General features: G+C 45.3%; 1 protein-coding gene across 1 annotated transcript in view; it reads left to right on the plus strand.

The window, feature by feature from the left end:
• Hibch (3-hydroxyisobutyryl-CoA hydrolase) overlaps positions 1–24,821 on the plus strand; it is a 45,752-nt gene that overhangs the window by 10,723 nt on the left and 10,208 nt on the right. The window contains exons 3-11 of the mRNA XM_050159165.1: positions 2,119–2,256; positions 7,412–7,496; positions 9,955–10,035; positions 13,211–13,263; positions 16,025–16,103; positions 20,451–20,596; positions 20,941–21,027; positions 23,328–23,386; positions 24,083–24,164. Of these exons, the coding sequence (XP_050015122.1) occupies positions 2,119–2,256; positions 7,412–7,496; positions 9,955–10,035; positions 13,211–13,263; positions 16,025–16,103; positions 20,451–20,596; positions 20,941–21,027; positions 23,328–23,386; positions 24,083–24,164 (810 nt within the window). The remainder of the gene's footprint in view (positions 1–2,118; positions 2,257–7,411; positions 7,497–9,954; positions 10,036–13,210; positions 13,264–16,024; positions 16,104–20,450; positions 20,597–20,940; positions 21,028–23,327; positions 23,387–24,082; positions 24,165–24,821) is intronic.

The raw sequence follows: 24,821 nt of genomic DNA on the forward strand, positions 1-24,821 counted from the left end.
AGTGATTCAAAAATGTTAAAAAGGTATTACATTTTAAGACTTAGCATGTGAGCTAGAGAAATAGCTCAGCAGTGGTTAAGATACTGACTGTTCTTTCAGATAACTGGGAACTCAGTTCCATGTGGCTATCAACAGTATGTAACTCCAGTTCCAGGAGATCTTACGCCCTCTTCTGGCATCTGTAGGCACTGTGAGCATTTGGGACATAGACATACATGCTGTCAAAGCACCCATACACATAGAATAAAATTTAAAAATCTTAGAGGACACTGATACGGTACATAATGTATAAATAATAACTTCATACTTTAGCACTTATTGCTAATAATAAATGTTAATGCCTTAGCAGTTATGCTAATTGTACTTTGCGAAGCTAAACATTTGTTGTTTATCAGATTACAGAAAAATCCTTTTTATTCAGTTTTGTAGCTCCTCTAGAATCTGATGAATGCCTTAGTAGGAATGAGCACCAGCTATAGCTCCATGTGCAGGAGTACTAGCTCATGTCCTAGCTCAGCTAATCCTCACTGCAGCCTAAGAAGGGAACCTGGAGCCCTCAGGTGCAGTTCTAGAGCCTCTGCAGTAAGAGCTTTTGTTGTTAGCTTGTGGATGTAGTCTGATCTGAACGTGGATGCCAAGAACCTGTAGAAAGGTAGTTGGGCTCCTTGGCTCTGGACAGCGTAGCCCTGGCTGTCCTAGAACTTGCTTTGCAGACCAGACTGGACTCAGAGATCTGCCTACCTCTGCAGTGCTAGGATTAAAGGTGTGCGACACCACCACCCAGCTTCATTCAATAAGCTTTCTTTTTTTTTTTTCCAAAGTGTTGTTCTGCCTGCAGGCCAGAAGAGGGCGCCAGATCTCATTACAGGTGTTTGTGAGCCACCCTATGGTTGCTGGAATTTGAACTCAGGACCTCTGGAAGAACAGCCAGTGTTCTTAACCACTGAGCCATCTCTCCAGCCCCTCAATAGGTTGTCTTAAAACTCTTCTAAGTACATATCATTTTTTGGCTATTATGTGGTAATGCATTTTCATGAGAATTAAATATGTAACATAATTTTACACGGGTCCTCGCTGTTACAGGGTGTGGTGGCATTCCCTGCCTCTAGCCCAGAGTCCCCAGGCCAGGGCCTGAGCTGCCCTTCCCCCAGAGGCTCTTCCCTATACAATCCAGGCATTTTGGTTTCCAGCCCCTTTTGAACCTTCGGTCTCCCGGTTCTTGTACCTGGTTCTCCTCTCCCTTCCCGTCCCTGTCTCCCCACAGGGCCCAGTTCAGTCTGGTCACGCCCACTCTGGACTCTCCCAGAGATCGCTGCCTCCGACCGAGTTCGCCCCCCGCATCTTCAGTCACCCTCCCCCTCCACCATGCCTAGGAGGAATCACTCCCTTTCCTTCTTATTTCTTTCTCTCATTCTCTTCGCACGACTCTATTTCCATGTTTCTTGTCGTACCCCGCCACTTTTAGTGGCGCTGCCCTTTCTAAACGCGGTGCTGACGGCGCCTAGAGAAGCGGTGCACTAGTCTGCTCTGTTCTGACGGGAGACGGCCGTGTCGGGGCTGTAGTCACACGAGAGGTGACGAGGTAGAGACCCTGCCGATGCTTGCACGGCGTCTTTCCAGCATAGAACACGCCGTTGCACTCAGGGCTAGCATCGTGGCATGTCCAGATGTTCATTGTTTGTGGCTGGTCCAGGCCATTGTTGTACCTGGAGTTTTCTCACCTCCATTTGCCTCATGGACACCACAGCCCTGCCCAGATGCTGTCTTTCTCAGGTTGCTCACAGCTACTATGAGAGTCATGTACTCTCCACGTTTTCTAAGTGCCTAGTGTAGAATTTGAAATGTAGGAACAAGCTATAAGGTTTTGGGGTACTTCCTAGTCCGAGGGGCTCTAGGAAGAGGCCGTGTTTTAGATGAGTTGATCCAGTCCACGTAGAGATGCAGAACTGAACATCCGGGAGGTGTGCATGGCTTGTTTTGCTCCGTCTGTGTAGGCTGGGGACGCTAGGTGTCCCTAGGTCGCCACTTCTTCGGTTATCACTTGGAAGGTGTGCACGTGGTGTGTGTTTTGCTGCGGGCATTGATAAAACTTCCTGATGGTGTTCTTTGTTCACTCAGAGGATGTCTGTGCACACAGAAGCCCCGGAAGTGCTGCTGGAGAGGAGGGGCTGTGCAGGAGTCATAACACTGAACAGACCCAAGTTCCTCAACGCCCTGTCTCTGAGCATGATCCGGCAGATCTACCCACAGCTGAAGGTCTGTAATCACGGAAAGCCCCGTGGAGATCCTTCTGAAGTATCCGGTAGGGGACACGCCTGCTATTTTGTCCTGGGACTCAGCAGCACACTGATGCTTTCCTGCGGAACCTGCCCACCCCACTCGCTGTCTTAGGGCGCATGCTTTCTGCTTCCCGTAGGTCTTGTTTCTCATGGTCCACTCTTCACTTAAGCAGTGATGCTGACTGCTCAGGGCATTAGCGCCACGGTGTGGTGCTGGAGAAGGGTTACTGTAAATAAAAGAGAGACCATAGCCAGAGTCAGGGACATCTCGGAGAGCCCAGAGTGAACATGACCCTGAGTTGGGCCATGTGAGGAGCGCGGGGAGGGGAGAACCAGGAGACCAGGAGAGTAAAGGGTAGACAGAAAAGACCCAGGCAACCAAAATGACTGGACTATGTGCAGAAGCTGGAGCGAGGGCAGCCTGGCTTCTGGTCTGCAGAAGTTTAGTGTAGAGAGTGGGATGCGCCAGCCAAACCCCTTAATAGGAAGGGACTGGGGGGTGCTAGGAGAACCTGGTGCCAGGTCCACTTTGATACGGTAAATAGGCCTGGGTTTGAGACCTAACCTCCCAGCCCTTTTGCTGATAATAGATTACGGTAAGGGACAGTGTGATCTTTTTCATGACTGCTTCCTGACTCTGGGGCATCCTTGTTGGGGACTCAGGAAAGCTGGAATGTTGGCCGGGACTGAAAGGGCCAAAGAAATGAGAAGGCAGCTGAAGTCTTGCGGGGAGCTGGGGCGCTTGTTGCTGTTATAAAGCAACAGCCAATTATCAGAGATCTGGAAAGGGTAAGTTATAGCAGAGGTATAACCCCAATTGCTTATGTGTCAATGAAAGTGACAGAGACCCACTCACCAGACAGTTGCCCTAGGTTCCCATGGTCTTAGTGGCTTCACTGGGGGCAGTCAGTGGTTATATGTCTTTGTCGTACAGGACAGCATTTAATCGTCTGCTGCCACACAGAGCAGCCTCGGCCTTGGGCTACCAGACCCAGGTCTGTGGTGTTCCTGTGGAGAAACTCAAACATTCATTAAACTTATACTGTTACTTATTTAAATTTTCTAGAAACCTTGTGTCGAACAGTTAGCAAAGACATAAGTAGTCAGATGTAACTCTAAGTCAGCTTTTGTTAATCTGAGTAAACCTTTATAACCTTAACATTTTATCATCATACGAAAATCCATACTAATCCAAATTATTTACGAAACCTGCTGTTGTCTCCTTAGTCCAAAAAGGAGATATGATAAACAGAGAGCTCATTAGGCACAAGAAGTTTTATAATCGCTGCTTCATATCGTATGGTCATATTAAGATAGTGAAGTTACATGTCTTGCCCTCTTTAACCTTATTAAAGATGGCTGCCAGTCACGTGGTAACTTTCAAATCTCGATGAGGTCATCAGCTAAGATGGAAGAGAGCCACATGGTTGCTATTTAAAAACATCTATTCTTCTAAACAAGAGTTGAATCCCAAGAGTTGAATAATGTGTTGTATCAAATTAAGATTATCTATGTATAGATTTTTTAACTACTTTTTGTTACAAGCTTTAAGCTGACTTTTGATACAGATTTTACAGATTCTTTAACCAGACCCATTGAAGTTACAAGTCCTGAGATGAAGACTGTTTACACAATAGTCTGGAAAGGTTTCTGGAGAGCAGAGCACAGAGCAATTGTAGAAATAAAAGGTTTAAGAATGGAAAGTTTAAAAGCCTTAGAAGAGGTACTTTGGGATCATTGCCTGTGCTGGCAGAAGCTGCTACAATTTATGAGAATTTGGAACTCAAGTGTGCTGTATTTAGCCAGGGAGCTGTACTGAGGCCAAGCCCTTTGCAGTGAGACAGGAAGGTTTTATAGATTCTCTGAGTTTGAGAAGGAAAGAAGGAAGGGTTGCAAAAGGAATTCTGCCATAGGGAGGGTTCCAGTCAGCTCTGAGAGGGAGACCAAGAGCAGTGTAGCTGTGCTGGACCAGGAGGAACACGCAGGAATTCCACCCCAGGGATGACTCCAATGTCATAGAGGCCTTGAGGGCATAAGAAGCTGCAAGACTTCCAGGGGGAAGTTGGGAGAAGTCGGAGACAAGGTCGCCATCTTTGTTAGGGTTTTATGGTTGTGAAGGAACACATGACCTTGGTAACTCTTATAAAGGAGAACATTTCATTGGGACTGACTTACAGCTCAGAGCCTTAGACCATTATTGTCATGGTGGGAAGCATGAAGGCAGACATGGTGCTGAGGAAGGAGCTGAGGATTCTGCTTCTGGCTCCTCAGGCAGCTGGAAGTGATTATCACATTAGACCTGGATTAAGCATTTGAGACCTAAAAACACACCCCCAGTGTACTTCTTCCAACAAAGCCACACCTACTCCCATAAGGCCACACCTCCAATCACGTCAGGGCTATTTTCTTTTAAACTACTACAATTGCAGAATCCAGAAGGGCTTAAGAAAGTGGTGGGACTTAGCAGGCATTCCTAGGGGAAGGCAAGAAAACTCACAATGTATAGGCCCAGGAGGGCTCAAGGAGAGACAGCAGGTAGCTCTGTGGGGGAGGAGGCCAGGAAAGGGTGCAGTTGAAGGGGAGCATAGAGAAGCCACAGAACTTAGTCAACAGCTCCTAGGGAGGTGAGGAAGTTCCAGGAAGAAGCACAGACCTTAAGTGTTGTGGTTTCGAGAATTTTAATCTAGGGTGTCCCCAAACATACTGAGAGATTTGCCAGAGTCCTAAATCACAGGCATCCCTTTCAACATAATAGGGTTCCAATAGGGTAAGAGGAGTCTTGGCAAACTGGTGTGACTTTTGTAGTAAAAGCAGACCAAGCAGGCAGCTCCGTGGTGGAGGAGGAGAGATGAATAGAGCAGTAGAGAATGCCGCGGAAGAGGTGGACGGAGGGGCTCTTGGGAAAAGGGAGGATTCCACAGAGGGAGGGGAGTAAGTGTCTTAGTAAGCAGAGAGTTGTCCATGTGGTGGGGGTCCAGAGGACATAGCAGGAAAACGCCCATGTGGTGGGGCCCCAGAGGACATAGCAGGAAAAGACCATTGGTGGGCATCCTAGAAGGCACAGCAGGAAAATGTCCATGTGTTGGGCATCCTAGAAGGCACAGCAGGAAAATGTCCATGTGATGGGCATCCCATAGGGTGTCGCACCCTCTAAAGAGAGGATACTTATCGTAGGCAGGAGATGGCTCCACAGGTATGTGGAGGGAAGACATGGCTGAAAATTTAGACTCTAAGATTTGAAGCCTAATATGGTGGGTGGCAGAAGCCATCAGAAACAAATGATCTATTCACCCCTTAGGAGAGTCAAATCAGCTTGGTTTGGAGAGGCTGTGTCCCTTGGAAGGGAACTCATATGTGCCAATCCTGGGTTTTGGCACCAGATGAATGAAAAAAGGAAGTACCAAGGAAGGACATGACTGCTCCTCAGCATGTTGGAGAAGGTTTGCGTAGATAGAAGAGAGGGCATAGGCAGAGACAGGGACATCCAGGAGAGTCCAGAGTGAACCTGGTCCTGCATCCGGCCATGTGAGGAGAGGGAGCAGGGGTACCTCTCTGGCTCCTGGAGCATGCCATGCCACATAGACACCATATGGTATCTCCCTGTTATACCCTCTGGGGCCCTACTGCATGGGCAAAGAGACAAGAGACCAGGAGAGTAAAGAATAGACAAAAAAGGGCCAGGTAACCAAAATGGCTGGGTTTTAGATCAATTTTGTTATATGTATATTTCTGCTCTTGATTAAGGTATTGTGTTTGTGTAGCTCATTTAAAAATGTTATGTATAATTAAGAAATATAGGTTAATAGAGAGTCATCTATAATAGTCAAGCTTATAGTCATGTTAGTTAGGTTTTCTAGACATACAGAGATGTATTTCAGAAGGATAGGTATTCTTCAGATCTTTCAAAGACTACAGAATATGACATTTAAAATGTTTCAGAACTTAGGACTTTTCATGACATTGAGACACATCTGCTCCTGGCAGCACCAAGCTACCATGAGGTCTGTGGCCTACCATCCAGGTTCCAGCTGGCAACTCGCATCTTTCTCCTCTGGTGGCCCCACACTGGGTGCCAATTTGTTGGAAAAGGGTACTTGTTTGTTTTCCCAGCTGCCCAGACTCCCAGAGTAATCACACAAAAATCTGTATTAATTCCAGTACTGTTTGGCCAATAGCTTATGCATATTTCTAGCTAGTTCTTACATATTAAATCAACCCATCTCTATTAATTTGTACATCACTACAAGGTTGTAGCAAGGTTCCAGGATCTGTCTCTGGCGGCAGCTACATGGTGTCTCCCTGACTCTGCCTGCACGCGCGCTCTCTCTCTCTCTCTCTCTCTCTCTCTCTCTCTCTCTGTCTCTCTCTCTGTCTCTCTCTCTATATATATATATATCTTTTCCAGCCTGGATATTTTCTGTTAAATTGGCCGAAAGCAGCTTCTTTATTAACCAATGTCAATAACAAATATTCACAGCATATATTACCTCCCACATCAAGACATTAGAAAGTGTAGGTCTGAAAGTCAGGCTTGTATTTGAAACTTGGATTTCTGAGTATTAAACTCTGTAGACTAGGTATGTCAGTCTCTGCACCCCACTTTCCTCAGCTGTGAGGAAATGAGAACCATGATCTGTCATAGTGTGGTTATAACGCGAGCACCCTGTCACTGACCGGCTCCCCACAATCTCATTGTGCTCAGTTTATTGCCTGAACTCACCAAACCCCTATCCACCACATATTTAAAAACTTTGTAAATAACTTAACTGTAATAGTTATTTTTTTTTTGTTGTTGTTGTTGTTTGGTATAACAGTGCTATCTTGCTTTGGGGGAAAAGTTATGGCTGCACCTCATGCCAGCAGTCTTTGGGTGGATGTGTTCACTAGACTCATCCACAGTATATAACACAGTGCCATTAAGCACCTATTTATTCATCTTAGTATTAAAGTTTTGACAGCTCTTTCTGGAACACAGATTGCACTTAGAAAGAAAATTAAGTGTGTAGAATCCATTCCTCTGGATGTGTTTTAGGAAAGGCCATGAGTGCACACATATGTATGTGAATTTGTCTTAAATGAACTTGTATTTACTGTGCCCCTAAAAGCCACCATGATCTTTTATGTTTGTGTAGAAGTGGGAACAAGACCCTGAGACGTTCCTGATCATCATAAAGGGAGCTGGAGGGAAGGCCTTCTGTGCTGGAGGAGACATCCGAGGTAAAGTGCCCACTGTGCGCCCTTACCCTCCTGGAGCCAGTAAGCTCTGAAGATGCGTCAGGCGATTCTCATTTGATTTGCTTTTTAGAATTATTTGCTGTATGTTAATAATTCTGTACACGTTTGTTACCACTTGAATGGAGATTCTATTTCCTGCCCATGTGCAGGGCTGAAATCTAGGTACTTTCTTTCTCTCTGTCCCTATACAAGGAAACCCAGTGCATGGGGGCCACGGTTCTGTCCATCTCCACACAGGAAGCCCAGTGTGTGGATGAGGTTAGCTGCTGCTCGTTGTGAGTTGTTCTAGTTTAAGTCTCTTTGACTGTGTGCTGTGTGCACTGGCAGCTCACAGGAGGAAGGGTTTATTTTGGCACCTGGTTTCAGGGCAGTCCATGACAGGGGAGGAACAGCAGTAGGCAGCCAGAGCAGGGCAAGCTCAGGGCAAGCAAAAGCCCAGAAAATAAACTGGAAGTGGGGTGAGGCCATGACACCTCGAAGCTTGCCCTAGTGGCCTAGTTTCTTCAGCAAGACTGTATCTCCCAGCGTCACCTCAAACAGAACCACCAGCCTTAGACCAAGTGTTCAGGTATCTGAGCCTGTGGGGGAACTAACTATATATTCTGGTTTATAAATATAGCCTTAAATTCCAGAATTATTCTAGTTTATATGTACAAAACAGTGTGAGTTCTAGAAAATTCTACAAGTAGGTAGATACTCAGAAAAATATTAAAGGTAAATATCATTTTATTTAACTGGGACGGACTGACGGCGTGCAGGCAGATAGGGTGCTGGAGAAGGGGAGAAAGCTGGCTCTGCAGGCAGCAGGAAGAGAGTGAAACTGAGCCTGGGCTTGAGCTTCTCCAACCACAAAGCCTGCCCCCAGTGAGACACTTCCTCCAACCAGGCCATGCCTCCTCCTGATAGTGCCTACCTGGGCCTACCTGGGCCATTTTCATTCAAACCACCACAATATGTAATTAGTTGATTTAAATGAAATTAGCTTAAAATAAAATTAGAAGGAACTCTGAGAAGGCTTGGGGGAAAGTGACTTAGAGTTGCTAAGTGAGGCTCTAACTCAGCAAAGGACATTTATTTAGTGGGTTATGGAAGTGAAGGAGAGGAAGGGGAAGAGGAGAGAGAGAGAGAGAGAGAGAGAGAGAGAGAGAGAGAGAGAGAGAGAGAGAGAGAGAGAGAGAGAGAGAGAGAGAGGGAGGGAGGAGCTCAGGCTGCAGGCAGGGTGAAGGGGGTGGGTGGGGCTTGTCTCTTAAAGGGACAGGACAGACCATTACTGCCACATTCTCCTAGCTGCTTCTCCTCACTTCTTCCTGCTCTGAACTCTTTTTCCCAGGAGTCTTGAAGTGATAAATTACAAGAGTTGTCTCTCATTGGTCAAAAGCACATTCCTGGGGCAAGCAATAGGGATTGAGCCATTGCCATGGCAACACAAGGGTCCAAGGTCACAGAAGTGAGACTGTGACCGGAGGGCAGGGGGTACAGTGTCTGCTGAGATTAGCTTTGAGACATAGGTCTTTTGTTAACAGACTTGGCAAGCTAAGAATTGGCATGCTTTTCTTTAGTAACCTTAGTTGGACATCTGCAGCTCTGCCTTGTGCAAATCTGTAAGGTTTTAAACTTAAGGTCTGTTTACAAAAGGCCTTTAGTCTAGTTTGAACTTGTTTTGAGGTGAAAGTGAGCTAATTGTGTGCAGTTAGTCTGAGCCAAAGAATAAAACAGGCTTTTTTAAGTGTCCACAGTCCTTGTGGGACAAATAGATCCAGTTATGAAGCATGGCCCAGAATATATTCTACATATCAAAACTATATAGCTAAATGAAAAGTCATCTTCCTGACCACCCACAGGTATATGTACCCATAAGATTGAGATGCAGTCATGAGACTACATAGACACATCACAGGAGATTGTACGCCACAGTGCAGGTATTGAGGAGACACCAAGCCACCTTAGCAAATGTAACAGTTTCCAGAGTCAATGGTCCTGCAGGCCTTGCCTGGACAGAATCAACCCCCATCAGAGAGTCACTCGTCTTGGGTGGCCATCTGAACACTGGCTGTCACCTGCTGTGACTCTCATGGCCCTGTGACCTGTGTTAGGGAGAAGTTCTTGTGTCTGTGGGTGAAAATTGTGTGTGTGTATATGTGTATGCACGTGTGCGTGCATGAACGCTTGCGTATTATGCGTATGTTAACAGCGCAATAAGTCAAAGAAGAATTTTTTTCTTTGAAACTTTGACATTGAACTGTGGGTCTCTGACAAAAGGTAATATGTCACCAACATAGGTGGCTTCAAACGTTAACGCCATCTGAAAGTCCCCCTCCCTCCAGCATTTAATGATTGATTACAAGACTTTAGTATCTCTGACTCTATTGACTGGAAGCCATCTTTATGATTTGCAATTGTTCTTTTCTTTCATTTTTTTCTCTTTTCCTTCCTTGTTTAGCGCTCTCAGAAGCTAAAAGAACAAAGCAGAATTTGACTCAGGATTTTTTCAGAGAAGAATACACCCTGAACAATGCCATTGGTACGTGTAGGATCCGCCCTGAGCTCTGAACGTGAAATCCAGAGCTGGGATAGCACTGTGATTGGTTAGACTGCAACCAGGAGGTGCTCTCGTAGAGACAGTACTACATTTTGGTCATACTGATACAACTATTCTGTGTTTGTCTAAAAGCAGTGTGAAAATATGGATTCTTGGTCCTTTAGCTAGCTTTCTCGGGAGACAAGAAAACACGTATTTCTAGTTTCTAAAGAAAAGGAAGTATCATTTTGTGTTTCTCCAGGAACTCTGGAGTGGGAATTCTCTTTAGAATCAGAATTCTGGGTTTCTGTGGAAATAAAGTAGAATTTACTTCAGACAAACATACTTTGAAAAGATAAATTAATACAGCATTTGTATCTATAGTCTAGACATAGTAGCAATATTCTGATTTTGCATGCTGTTGTAAGAACAATACATCTTAAAGCTACAGTTCAGCCTCTTGTGGTTTTCTTTATTATCATTCTTTTCCTTAACCAGGAGGAACCTTGGTCCTTTCCCAAAGCCTCACTGTCTTTATAGACCACATTTTAAGTTGATTTAGCAGCACAGGGCTTGTTCTGCACTAGCCTGGGGAGTCCTGAGCTCTTTGATATGAGTCTTTCTCCCATGAATCTGTGGAGTTAGAGCTTATAGCGGAATACCATTAGTGTTCAGGGGATTTTACAACATTAACAGCACGTTGTGGTTAAACCAATGTACCGAACAGTGTGCAGACATTCCCTGACTTAGGATGGGAGTGTGTCCAAATAAGCTGCAACTAAGTTGAAGACACTGCAAGGCACTCAGTGTATCCAGCCTGTAAAATCCAGAGCTCAACACCGCAGTTCACCGTTCAGTGCTGGTCGCTGACCCTTGTGCTTCCCGACTGCCCGTGTTGTCAGTATGCTTCATACTGTCTAGTCTACATCTTTCCATAGGTCATTTCTAGTTTTTACTGATGAGATGGTTTATTGCTACTCTAGTGACAGAATGCTAAGTTTATTTTTCAATAATATATGGAATGGAGATGCTCTATAGCTTCACACTGTTTCGGAAATTTCCCAGAAATTGAAGACTTTTTGTACACATCTTTAGTTTTGACTACTCTTGGATTTTTTAAAAATCTTCTCTTTTAACTTAATAATTGTTTTGTCTGGTTATAAAAAAAATCTTTTTAGAAGTCTGGAAATATGTAACCCAAAGGCCTGAGGTTTATTCCCTAGCCTTGAAACAAACAGACAGAGACAGACAGACAGACAGACAGACATAGGGAGGGAGTGGGGGGAGAGAGAGAATATACGAGAATGAGAATGAGTGACTATGAGAATGCGAGTGAGCACAGCCTGTCAGGCAGGACCTGTGGAGGCTTGGACTGGAAAGACGGTGACTTGTTCCACCCAGCCTGGGGAGAACTGAGCGCTTTGACAGGAGTCGTCTTTGTGAATGTTTGGGGAGTTATGGTTCACAGCATAGAACCATCAACAGTCCATGGTTTTTAGGAAATTAACCAGGTGTGAAGCTGCATGTGTGCTGTCCATTTTGAGAGCCACCGAATATGTGAGATGTGGCTGATGGAATCAAGAGACTAAGCTTTAAATGTTGTTTAATTACAATTTTAATATAAGTGATTCCATGTGGATAATGACCACTCATTTTTTTCCATGGGATAAAAAGGAAATAGAAGGTGTTTAGGCAGTGTAAAGTATATTAATGGTATCGAAAAAACCATAAGGTAAAATTTCTGCATGTAGTGATATTATAGTCAGTAAAAGATATGGCAGATTCTGGCTTCATGTCCTACATTAGTTGTTGTCTAATAGTTTATATTTGAAATAATTTACTTCTGTAGTAGCTGGCTTGGGGTCAGTGTACTTACCTCCACCACAATCAATAATTAATAATTTATATTTGAAATAACTCACTTCTATAGTAGTTGGCGTGGGGTCAGTGTATTTACCTCCTCCACAATCAATAACTTCTGTGGTTTCTAAGGAGCTGCAGATAGAGAGCTTGTGAGTGTGAAGTCTGAGTTGTGCTTTGTTTGTGAGTACTTCAGGAATTCCAAGATGTATCAGAACGCGGATTTATCCTGGCTTTCATCGGGGGTAGTGCTGACAGTAAGCTGTGGCAGAAGCCCCTGAGTTTATGTTACTGTGCTCTCTCTGCCGACTCTGAGAAGAAAGCCTGAGAAGGGAAGCAGAGATAGTACAAGTGTGGGTGACTAGTGGGGGTTTCAAGCAGGGTGGAATGTTTGAGGATTATTTTATAGATGAGGACACATCTTCCCAGATGATGTCCATGAAGCACCCTTATCTGACGTGTGTTAAATCCTATTTTATAGATGAGGACACATATTCCCAGATGATGTCCATGAAGCACCCTTATCTGACGTGTGTTAAATCCTATTTTATAGATGAGGACACATATTCCCAGATGATGTCCATGAAGCACCCTTATCTGATGTGTGTTAAATCCTATTTTATAGATGAGGACACATATTCACTGATGATGTACATGAAGCGCCCTTATCTGACATGTGTATGTCATATGTAACACGTGTGTTTATCTCATTTCATAATCAAGCTGAGGCTGGAATCTGGGTCTCGTCACCCCACTCTGGGATTGTTTTTTTTTTAAATATTTATTTATTATGTATACAATATTCTTTCTGCATATATGCCTGATGGCCAGAAGAGGGCACCAGACCCCATTACAGATGGTTGTGAGCCACCATGTGGTTGCTGGGAATTGAACTCAGGACCTTTGGAAGAGCAGACAATGCTCTTAAACCGCTGAGCCATCTCTCCAGCCCCTCTGTGATTGTTCTTGCACGGTGCACTTCTCTGCATGTATCAGATGCTTTCATTGTATAGAAAGCAAGTATGTTCTTAAAGCACAGCCGGGAGCATGGTTTATAATAAAGATGTTAACTATTTTTCTTCACTGTCGGATAATATAAAACATTCATTTGCTTCCGACTTAAGACAGTTATTAAGCAGCAATGATTATTTTATCCTGAGTGTGAGTGAATTGACATTTAAATACACACTGCAAAGCACAAATAGTCTTCCTTGATATTCCTTTAAGCATTTGCCAGGGAAACTAGAGTAAGCATGATGTGACTGTCTGGAAAGTGGATGTAGTTCGTATATTCTAACTTTAGCGCTCTCTCGTTTAGCATCTTGTCAGAAACCATATGTCGCCCTCATTGACGGGATCACAATAGGTGGGGTAAGTGGACTTTTTCTCATTTTCATTGTATGAGCCGTATTAAAATAAGGTAATGATTATTTCGTATAAGTGAGACACTGAATGCAGCACAGTACAGCTCAGTGAAACGTGTTTATTTCAGTTTCAGATCCTGGAAGATTTGGGGTATAAGATGTATTGGAGCCAAAAGAATATGTCATGTTTTTAATTATGCTATAATCTATTTTAACCTCTGTAATTATCAGACTCTCTTAGGCCACAGAAACTGATTGTACTTTTAAAAACTTACTTGTGTGTGTATGCATGTATGTGTGTGTGCATGTTTGTGGTGTAAGGGGATAAAATTGAGACTCTGCAGGCATGCATGTGCAGTGCTGCATGGGTGGCGGTCAGAGGACAGCTTGTCTATCAGCTTCACCTTCTACCGTCCTTGAGCCAGGCCTCTCATTATTTTTCTGCTGCGTACATCGGGCTGCTTGGCCTGCAGACTTCAGCGGTTCTCCTGATTTTGTTCTCATCTCCTTAGAAGAGCCCTAGGTTGTAGACACCTGAACGTATGTAGGTTTTGGGGATCCACACACAGATTTTCAGGCTTGTGCATCAAGTGCTTTGCCCACTTTGCCCAGCTCTGCCCGCACTGGTCTCTTTACATGTGGGACGTGCAGTGAACTCGGGGCAGCGTGCCACACTATGCAAATGTTCTACCCCTGAACTCATCCTTAGCCCTTGCCTTTTGAGGCAGGGCTTTAGTATATAGCCCAGGCCAGCTATGAACTTGTCATGTGGACTACAGTTAGCTTAAGCCTCTGCATCCCAAGTCCACATCGCTGTAGCCCACTCTCCTGCTGACACATTAACAGAGTGCTTCCTCCGTAGTGTTGGGAGAAAACTCCATTAAACCTGCAGTAGGGGGAGGTGGCTCACTGATTGTTCCCGCCCTATAACATTTCACAGCAGTCTCCTCTGAGACAGTCTTGGTTTCTCAGTCCTTTGGCTTCTCCCAGGTGTGGGGGTTGCAGGTGTATGCCACTAGACCCAGGCCGGTGTTCTTAAAAGTGTGTTCCTTTCAGCTGACACATGCCTTACTTGGTGCCTGTGCCACCACGAAGAAGACTCAGACGTGCTTTGAACGACTTGCTTTGAAGTGGGAGGAGACATGAAATAATTACAGACCAGATGGCAAATGGTCTGGTGCCGACTGTCACAAATTCTGGTCCCCCCCAGAATTGAGGGGTCAGGAAGGACCTGCAGGGCAGAGAGAGGACCGTGTGGAGAAGTCGGGGAATTGAACTGACCTGGAAAGGCAGTGTGGGCAAGAGAAGACAACCTGAGAAAAACCCATGTTTCACTGTGTGGGGAGAGGGGTGAGTGCCCTGGTGCACCTGGGAGGTCAGAGGGCAACGCACAGGAGTCACTTTCTCCTTCCTCCACGTGGCTTAGGCACTGAGGTCCGCGGGTCCTCAGACTTTGGTGACCACTTTTACCCATGGAGGAATCTCTGAGCCTAGTAGAGTCCAGAGAGATTGGGGATGGGAAAACAGCAGACCACTGTTACAGAGGTGCTGGATGCCCTGGGCTGCAGAGAGCTCAGAGGGGGATGAGTGTAGGCCAACAGTAGGGGAGGGAAATAGAGGGATGGCCTTGGGTCTACGCTTAACCCACCAGGAGAGAGGGAAACCTCAGAAGATAATGAGGTGTCCCAAGGCCACTCCCAGGGAGCAGAGGGAGTCCTCTGTCACAGGCAGGGAGCGTTCTCAGATGAGCAGAGGTCTGGCAGCTCCTTTGACAAGGTGCAGGGGTTAGATTCAAGGTGTTAAAGATTGACTAGTTAATGCAGTAAAGACGGAAGGCTTTAAGACCTTCCTTGTATAGCAGAGAAGCATCTCCAAAATTAATGGTTAAATAAAATACAACATTAAGCTTTAGAATATTTTTTGAAAACTATTTATTTATTTATTTTGAGTCAGGATCTTGGTATTCCATGGAGGCCTCAAGCTCTGTGGAGCTGAGGATGACTTTGAATTTCTGAACGCCTGCCTTTGCCTCCCTAGTGCTAAAATTACAAGTTTCTACTTGATTTTCTGCAGTGATTGAGACTGTACCCCGAACTTTCTGCAGACCTCCCATACAGCCCTCCTATCTACTCCTCCCTTCTCTCCTTCAAATTCATGGCCTTTTCTTACTACATAAGTGCACGCATGTGCACACACATATACACACGCGTGCCTAAATACAACCTGCTCAGTCTGTATGTTATTTTTGGGCGTGTTTTCAAGGTTGACCACTGGGCGTTGGCTAACCAAATCTTTTAGTAGCCAACTTGGGGAAGTTTTATACCTGGTCTCACTAAATGCCGCATGTTAGAATAATGGTATGGCTAATTTCATTTGATAAAATGGGTTAAGAAATGTGTTAAATATTCTCTTCAAAATTACTGAAATTTTCTAGAAGTTGATCAAGCTTTTATGGTTATTAATACAAGTAATAAGCAGTACTGAGCTTCCGCAGAGGGCGGGTAACCGGTAGTGCTGGGAAGACCCAGCACACAACACAGACCACTGCCGGAAACTGCCCACTTAGAGCAGGCCAGGCTCGCCTGGCAGAGATGCCTGTGTAGTTTTGTGTGGAAAGTTCATGGTGAGGCTTGGGGTTTCCTTCAGCCCACGTGCTGAAGCAGATTGCTGTGGAATATAAGATAATACCTGCTTGCTTTGTAATACTTGTGTGCTAATCTTTCCATTTTTACCACACGTTAAGGCATTTCTTCCCCTTCTTTCCCTAGGGAGTTGGTGTTTCCGTTCATGGGCGATTCCGAGTGGCTACTGAAAGGACCCTCTTTGCAATGCCAGAAACGGGAATAGGTAAAACACCAAAAAAAGCTTTTGTAATTCCTTTTGAATCACATTCCTTTACTAACTTCTCAGATTATTTTATACATATACATATGGAGCCAGAAGACGCCATGTGAGATACCACAATGAAAGAACTTACAAAAGTGATACTCTGTATTAGCTCAGTAATTATAGCACAGCCAAGACCATAATACTAGCTCCCCATAGTTAATCTCAGGTAAGGCTAAAAAAAAAAATAAATAAAAAAACACCCTCCCATTTCCATTCATCGGTCAACATTACTATTTTGTGTTAAAAGTGAGTCACCCGAGCAGGGTTTGTTGAACGGGCCCTTGTGTCTTCACTCAATCACCGTGGTCCCCGCCAGAGGGCTGTGCTGTCTGTGGAGGTGCCTCCTGCTGTCCGTTGCAGATCGCCTTTGGTTCGGGTTGTGTTCACTTGCCCCTCTGTGCTGAGACCCCATACAGCGTGGTCCTGCTGTGTCTGGGAGACCGGCTTCCTGCCTGCTCTTCCTGACGGACCCCTGAGCCCTGAGGGTTTGACAAAGACATCCCGTGTAGGGCCGGATGCTCCAGTCTCTTTCACGCTGCACATTGTCTTCCTCGTGTCTCCTCCTCCCTAGTCCTTTTCCAGGTACCTAACCTCTGTGGTGATTCAGATTGCAGTCCAGATATCAGAAGCTTAGAAGCTGACATTTGCACACAGTATGGGTCTTTTTGCTCTGAGTTACCTCACTCAGAATGAGTTTTTGCCTAGCTGCATTGTGTAATTGTACCACATTTTCACGATGTGTTCATCAGCTGACGTACATTTAGGTATTTCCAGTTTGGGGCTATTATGAATAGAGCAGCAATGAGAGTGGTTAAGCAAGTGTCCTTGTGACAGGATGGAGAGTCCTCTGGGTATATGCCCGGGAGTGGGTAGCTGGTTCTTGAGTTAGATCGATTTCCATGTTTTCTGTGCTAATCCTACTGATCCGTGAGCGCTAGGAGAGCTTTCCATCCCCTGATGTCTTCTTCAGTTTCTCTCTTCAGTATCTTAGAGTTTCTATTGTGCAAGACTTCCGCTTGCTCGGTCAGAGTTATCCTGAGATATTTTTGTGTAGGCTCTTGTAAAGTTACTATTTCCTGCATTTCTTCTTTCCCAGTATGTTTGTCATTTCTATGTGGAAAGTCTACTTATTTGCACATGTTGATTTTATGTCCCGCTACTTTGCTAAGTTTAAACAGCTGCAGAAGTTTTCCTGGTGGGGTTTTTAAGCATCATTTGTGTATCCAATCATATCGTCTGCAAATTAAGATACTTTGACTTCTTCTCCAAATTCTCCTTGATCTCCTTCAGTTGTTTGGTTGCTCTAGCAACATAGACCTCCAGTTCTATGTTGAGTAGGGATGGAGAGAGTGCACTACCTCATCTTACTCTTTATCCCCATCTAAGTTGGTGTTGACTATAGGCTTCCTGTAAGTCACCTTTATTAATAGGTATGGCCCACATATCACTAGTCTCTCAGTCCTGCATCTCTGGGAAAAAGACAAGTTGATAATGATAGATGTTTGCTTGGATTTGGTTTAGGAGTAATTTACTGAGAATTTTTGCATTTATATTCATACGGGGTATTTATTTGTCTAAAAGCTTTTTTGTTAGGTTTTTGTGTCACTTAGATATTGGGGTATTAGTGGCTTCTTAAAAGCAACTAGAAAGTGAACCTTCAGTTTATTTTTTGGAATATTTTGAAGAATATTGGTGTTAATTCCTATTTGAGGGACTGGTATAATTCTGCGATGAATCCATCTGGCTCCCTGAACGTTTTTGTTGTTGTTGGGAGATTTAATTGCTTTTATTTCATGAGGGGTTATGGGCCATTATACATTGCTTATCTTGACTTAATTCTGGTAGGTCATTTATATCAAGGAGTTCATCTGTTTCTTCTAGATTCTCCACTTTGGTGAAGTATAGATTTTTAAAACTATCCTTATGATTTTCTGAATTGCCATGGTGTTTGTTGTGTCTTCCTTTTCTTCTCGAATTTTATTCAGTTGGAGCTTCTGTCTGTTAGTTGGTTTGGGGATGTTTGTCAGTCTTGTTGACTAGCCTCAAAGAACCATCTCTGTTTCATTGATTCTTTGTATTGATTTTGTTATCATTTTTAATCTCATTGATGGCAGCCCTGAGTTTATTCCCTCCCATCGACTCTTTGGGGTATTATGTCTTCTTGTTGCTCTAGAGCTTTTAGGCGTGTGGTTAAGTTACTAATACGAGAATCCGCTACATCTTTGTCAGCTTGAGGGGTATTCCTTCCATATTGCTGAAGAACAGGCATTGGATTTTGTCAGAGTTTTGTTCCTATGCCTATCCCTTCCCGAGGCTCAGGTCCCTCCTTCACACACTGTACTGAGGAGCTCTAAGGGGAGCCCTGGATGGGGTGACCCTGACGTGTGACTAGGGACAGCACCAGGCCGTTTTGTTTGTGCTTCTGGGCGGAGGAGGCAGGTCAGGAAAGAGCACTGTAGTGGAAGGGATGCGAGCCCAGAGCTGTTTTACCTGTGGAGATGGTGGCTCACCATGTGACTGCAGAGAAGAAGGCGCTCGAGTTTGGTGTTTGAGGGAGAAGGCACAGCTAGGTTTGAGGCTGTTCATCAGCTTGAGCCCATTCGACAGGACCGCAGACTGCTTGGCTTAAAGCAGCACGTTGGTTCTCACATCTCTGGGGGCTCAGAGTCAAGGTCAAGCTGTCAGTAAGCTCAGTTCCTCCTGAGCTGCCTCCTTCCACTTTCAGATGGCCGCCTCCTTGCCCTGTCTTCATGTGACCTTTCCTCCGTGTGTGGATCTCTTTCATAAAGATAGTTCTGTTAGTTTATGGTATCCCCTTGCACTCCGACATACCCGAATGTCTTGGACCTTTTCATTGGGCAAAACCGGCTCCCCGGTAATAACACAGAAACTTACTAATTATAAATGCTTGCCCATAGCTTAGGCTTGTTCCTAACTAGCTCTTACAACTTTAATTAACCTATTTCTATTCATCTATGTGGCTTTTTGGCTTTACCTGCCCTCCAGCTTGTCTTGCTCACTCTGCATCTCCTGGTGACCCCACCTTTCTTCTTCCCAGAGTCCTCTATGTGGGTGTTGGCCTGCACCTCCTACCCAGCTAATGGTCATTTAGCTGCTTATTAAATTAAGGTCTTTACAGTGTACAAAAGGATTATTCCACAGCACCTGAAGCTACACCTTTAAATAATACAGTTACATTGTGGGCCGAGGCTTCAACATCCAGATTTGGGGAACAATTTTCTTAATAACTGAGAGTAACCAGCATATAGATTTTACTTAAATCCATGGGAGTCAAGGCAGCTAACCCCAGGTGGGCATGCTAACAGCAGGTGTGCTGTCTGCAGCACTCAGAGGTCAAGCCACTAGAGACTGCGACGGGGAAAGGAAGCGCTCATTCTGTGTCAGAGGCTGGGCCATGCCATGTAGGGCAAGGGCACTTGTCTCCTGTGTTCAGAACGTCCCTGAGATTCTGGTCAGGAGGTGAGTGCCGGGCAGATGAGAAGACTCTGTGCCTGGGCCAGCGTGTGATCTAAGAGATACAACTGAAAACATGGGTGGACACTTTCAGCTGTGTTAGGGATGTTCTCAGAGAAAACACAGCTTCTGGAAAGTTTCAGAAACGTGAAGTAAGACTCTGAGAGGAATTCATGTTTAAAATACCGTAAGTTCTGGGCATGGTGAACCATGCCTGTAATCCCAGTGCAGGGGAAGCGGCAGGCTGAGGGAAGAGACCACAAGTCCACGTCCACGCTAGGCTACTCCCAAAGGCTCTCTCCCAAGTTAATAGGAAAAGAAGCTCCGTGCTTTCTGTGTAGAAAGGAGATATTTTGTTAGCTGCACTGACTCTCACTGTTTAGGTACCGCCCACCTTTTGTCTTTGAAACAGGGTCTCTTTCTCAGGGAGCTTGGTCAGGCTAGTCATGTGACCCAGGTACCTCTCTGGCTTTGGCTTGTCTAGTTCTGGGCCTGAAATCAGATGCTGCCACCCCTGAAGTTTGAAGAGTGAGGTCTAGGAGTCAAAGGCAGGTCCCCACCGAGCCGTCTGTCCCCAGTACCGCAGGCTCCTAATATACAAGGTACTGTCGAATACTTGACTGCGTACGTCACATTCTTTGGTGACCTCTCTAGCAGTGAGATACAAAGAATTTGAAAAATGTACAAAACAAGTTAATAGCTTATAACATTTGGTGATTCGAGTCCAATGTATAGCATATATTTGTAGTACAGGTTCCGTCTGTATAGACGATCTAAGAGACTCACTCCACCCTCCGTTCTAATTATTCTTTTTGCTGTCCTTATTTACAGGGCTCTTTCCTGATGTGGGCGGCGGTTATTTCTTGCCACGACTTCAAGGCAAACTGGGCTACTTCCTTGCCCTGACCGGGTTCAGACTGAAAGGAAGAGACGTGCACAGGGCAGGAATCGCCACCCATTTTGTAGATTCAGAGAAGGTAATTTTTGGGTTGAGATCATGGGTCTTTGGGAATATGAGTATGAAGGTTGAATTTATTTATGTTAGAGCTGTATGACCTCGGACAAAGTACTTCAGCCCAGCCCCACATCCCCTCCTCACCGTCCCTCTCCTCCACCACGCTGTCCCACAGCACAAGGGCTGCTTCATTTCCTGTCTGGTCCTCCCTTCGGAGGCAGCATTTGCTGCGCATGTGCACAGAGCTGCAGTCCACGTTTCTGTCAGGGCCGATGTGAAGGGAGCATAGATCTTAAGATAAGGACCCCAAGGGGTTAAAAGCTTTCTGCCTCTGTCAAGTGGCGGTCTTGTTTTCTTTCCTTTTAGCTGCACAAGTTAGAGGAAGAGTTGCTGGCCTTGAAGTCACCCTCGGCAGAAGACGTTGCGGGTGTCTTAGAAAGCCACCAGGCACAGGTAAGTGGTTTCCAATCACAGGGAACACGCGGTGCTCACACAGCATTGAGGAGCTGGGTGGTGGGTGGAGGCAGAGGCAGGCAGATCTCTGAGTTCAAGGCCAGCCTGGTGTACTAATTCCAGGACAGGCTCCAAAGCTGCAGAGAAACCCTGTCCCCCCCCCTCCAAAAAAAAGGAGGGAGGGAGGGAGGGAGGGAGGGAGGGAGGGAGGGAGGAAGAGCACTGAGGATCATTTATTTCAAGGCTTGGTGGGGGGACCAGACCTTCAGTGTTGGGCTAGCCACCTGATACCTGCCCTCCTCCTGTGAAACTGCATAGCTTGTCTTTTGAAGTGCTCGGCTTTGCAAGGAGCTTCTGCAGAAGCTTTTGCTGTGCTCTGTGGCATTTCTGTGACAGAGGTTCAACGTTCAGACTATTTGTGGCGCTGCTAAAACGAACCGCTAATAACACAGTGTGCTGCGAGGCTTCATTCTTATGTCACCTGAGTTTTCTTCTAAAGGCCAAAAATAGAAGCTGGGGCGGTAGCAACCCAGTCAGTAACGTGTTTGCTGCACAAGCATCTCAGGACTTGAATTTGATCCCCAGCGCCCACTTACAGGAGCTTTTTATAAATCGCGATATGGTACATTTGTAACCCCAACTCTGGGAAGGTAGAGACAGGAAGTCCCCTGAGACCTGTTGAGCAGCCGGCCTAGCTTAGGTTAAAAGTTGAGCTCCAAGTGCCGATGAACTGAAAGAGGAATAACACATAAGGTTGATGCCTGGTTTCCACAGTTACATACCCACACTATACATTTGTACGTGCATGTACATACATGTGTGCGTGCACGTATACACACACACACACACACACATAAATACATAGAGCCAAGAATCCTTACAAATCACAATCAAATACATGATCGTCTAAAATTTCACTGAAATTGTAGTAGAGGAAGAAAAGGCAGAGATTGATGAAGTCAAATGAAATGAGAGAAAACAAAGGTGGAAATGATGTATCAATACAATGGCAGCTTTAGAGAAGAGGGCTCTAACTACAAGCGAGATTGTGACATCATCCTTCAGGGTGGGAGTCAGCCAAAGCAGCGGCAAGCCCTTTAAGGAGCCAGGAGCCTCTGAAGGACCTGCGCAGTGGGCAGGGGTGTAGCGCGGTGGTGGGGTGTTTGCTCGGCATGTGCATCTGTAAGGCTGTTTCTTAAGTGCCACAAGGGGAAGGGAGAGAGTAGGGGAGGAAGAACGGAGAGACCTGGAGGCAGGGATACTGGTGTGGAGCAGGGAAAAAAAAATAATAATGTCTTGCAAGTTTTAGTGTGTGCAGCTAGATCTCCAAAAGTCAAGAAAGGCTGGCCAAGGGCCGGGGATGGGCGGGTGCTGTGCAGGAGGGAGAGGCGCATGGCAAGTGGGAGGACCTGTAGCCGCTTTGAGCAGATCCCGGGTCTGCCGTCCTCCTCCATGCGCTTGGCACTCGGGGGGGCTCCTCCTGACACACGGAGGAACTTGCCTGGTCCTGGGAATGTGCCATCCAGTTGGCAGCTGTGGTGGGCACGCCATATGACTTACTGAAGATAAACAGGACCGTCCAGAGGGCTGGATTCCTAAGTACTGGAATAGAGAAACACGTGATATGCAGGCTTCCAAGCGATAGCTTGATTGGAGTTCAGTGTCTAAAAGCTGTGTAACAGGGCTGCCTTGTAGACCAAAACTCAGCCCATTGCTGCAGTGCAGCCTCGCCTTCCGATAGAGCATTCTGCACTGTAAGAATAACCTTGGTGAAGCGGCACGTGTTTATAAGAAGGTGCCTGGTATGTTGTGTGAGATACGGGTGGTAAAAGAGAGATTAACTGAAATATAAACAGGAGAGAGCTCAGGTTGAAAGCCCATGAAGGATGAGTACTGAATATGGTAGTTGCCTAGCTCTTGTGGTTGGCTTCCAGGGGTCGTTTTCTCCCCATGAAGGTCAAGCTGCAGGGATGCCAGGCAGGCAGTGGGGGTTTCTAGTTCTGACGGGTACTTGACATGGTGTTCTAAGGTCTTGGGTCCTAGACTCTTATCTTTAGATGCACAGAAACGTTAAGATGACAAGAATAAAGAAGGAAGGGTGCCTTTGGCACTTTGAAGCGCTATCTGGAGCTCTGCGATTCTCTGATGTTTGAACATACGGTAGCAGCTATTTATGGGAGTGTTAATGTAATTTGAATGAAAGCGATAATCTGTCACAAATGTGTCATTAAACGTGATGAACTTCTAAAGGATTTTTAAAAAAAGATTTGAGTCACTTCAGATTCCTTCTTTTCAAACAGTCCAAGATGGATCAAGACAAATCTGCTGTATTTGAGGAACACATGGACAAAATAAACAGGTACTTAACTCAAGGTACTGATCACGCTGTCCTTTGGGAGACTGAATCAAGTCAGATCTGCTCCCGCTGTCATTGTTCGAGAACGCTCCACACATTTTGAGATGGATGGTATCCTGCTTTTCTTTTCATTTACCTTTGAAAGTAACTTCTCACCCACTCTTCCAAGAGGAGTTATTCGTTGCTGGCCTCTCCCGAGCTTGCTCATTTTAATACAAATATCTCTTTTTAAAGTTGGGGAGAAAGGAGAATTGAATTACCTTACCTTTTGTCTTCACAACCTCATAGTTGTGAAGTTGTTCCAAGAAAGTACTATTAAACCGGTCAGCCAGAGGCTCTGTGCTGTGATCTGGGACTAGCCAGCTGGCCCAAGGGAAGAGCAGGAGGAAGGTGGCTGGGAGATAGTGCTGTCCTCTCTGTTCTGAAGCATCGGGTTTTGTAGTTTAGGCAGTATTTAAGTGTAAGTTCCAGGAATGCACAGAAGCAATTGAGAAGGCAGGAGTAGCTCCACGGTTCACTGGCAGTGGAAGACAACAATTGTTCTTACCAGGGAAGTGGTGAGCACTTCTTCCCTCACAAAACACCTTGAAAGTCTTCCTATTGAAGTGGAGCTTGGGGAAAGCCAGTGCCCAGGCCTACTGGTGTCTGGGAAATGGGAATTTCTTGTGTGCTGGTGAAATTGTGCTTCTCTTTTTACAGTTGTTTTTCAGCCAATTCTGTGGAACAGATTATTGAGAACTTACGGCAGGACGGTTCACCTTTTGCCATGCAACAGTTGAAGGTAATGCATGAACCCTTTCTGTCCCAGCTGAGTCTGGACATCTTGGGGGACAGGGAAGCCTGCCTGGGGGGTGTCAGTTATTCCATGATGTTGTTTACAAAGCCTCTGAAAGCCTTTCTCCTTTCATGTACCCAAATGTCATGTCTATCTTCTGGCTTTTGAGAAACCAAGTGAAGCTGGTTTTGTGTCCTTTGCATGTAACAGAGAAGGACTTTAGTGGCAGTATGCATTTCCAAATGTCCCTTTGTCTTCTGGGAGAAGCAAATAGAAACATTTTTTTTTTTTTTTTTAGAAAGACTGTGTCACTGCAGAGTAGACACCTGGTGACATTACAGTGGCGATTTAGCCTATTAATAATGTTTAATATGAAAGGTGGCCTTCTTTAACCGAGCGATTAAATAAAGAAGTGATACAGTGTAAGCTGGCATGCCTCCATTTCCTGTCACCGCTGAGTATTAAGCAGTGCTCCTCAGAGTTAGACTTTCTACACATACCTGGTTAACAGCGAAGAAAAACCATTTGGGCTAAGTGTTATATACATGGGCTTGATACCCTTGGGCCTGTTATAGGACTGAAGTATTTCAGAATCCTAGACAGAGAAGGAGAAGGTCTGCTTCTCCACACTTGAAATGTGTCCTAGCCTGTCTTCATCTGCAG

This window comes from Alexandromys fortis, unplaced genomic scaffold (assembly GCF_014885135.2).
Source record: "Alexandromys fortis isolate MF-2015 unplaced genomic scaffold, M_Fortis_MF-2015_v1.1 scaffold_65, whole genome shotgun sequence".
Lineage (NCBI taxonomy): Eukaryota > Metazoa > Chordata > Mammalia > Rodentia > Cricetidae > Alexandromys > Alexandromys fortis.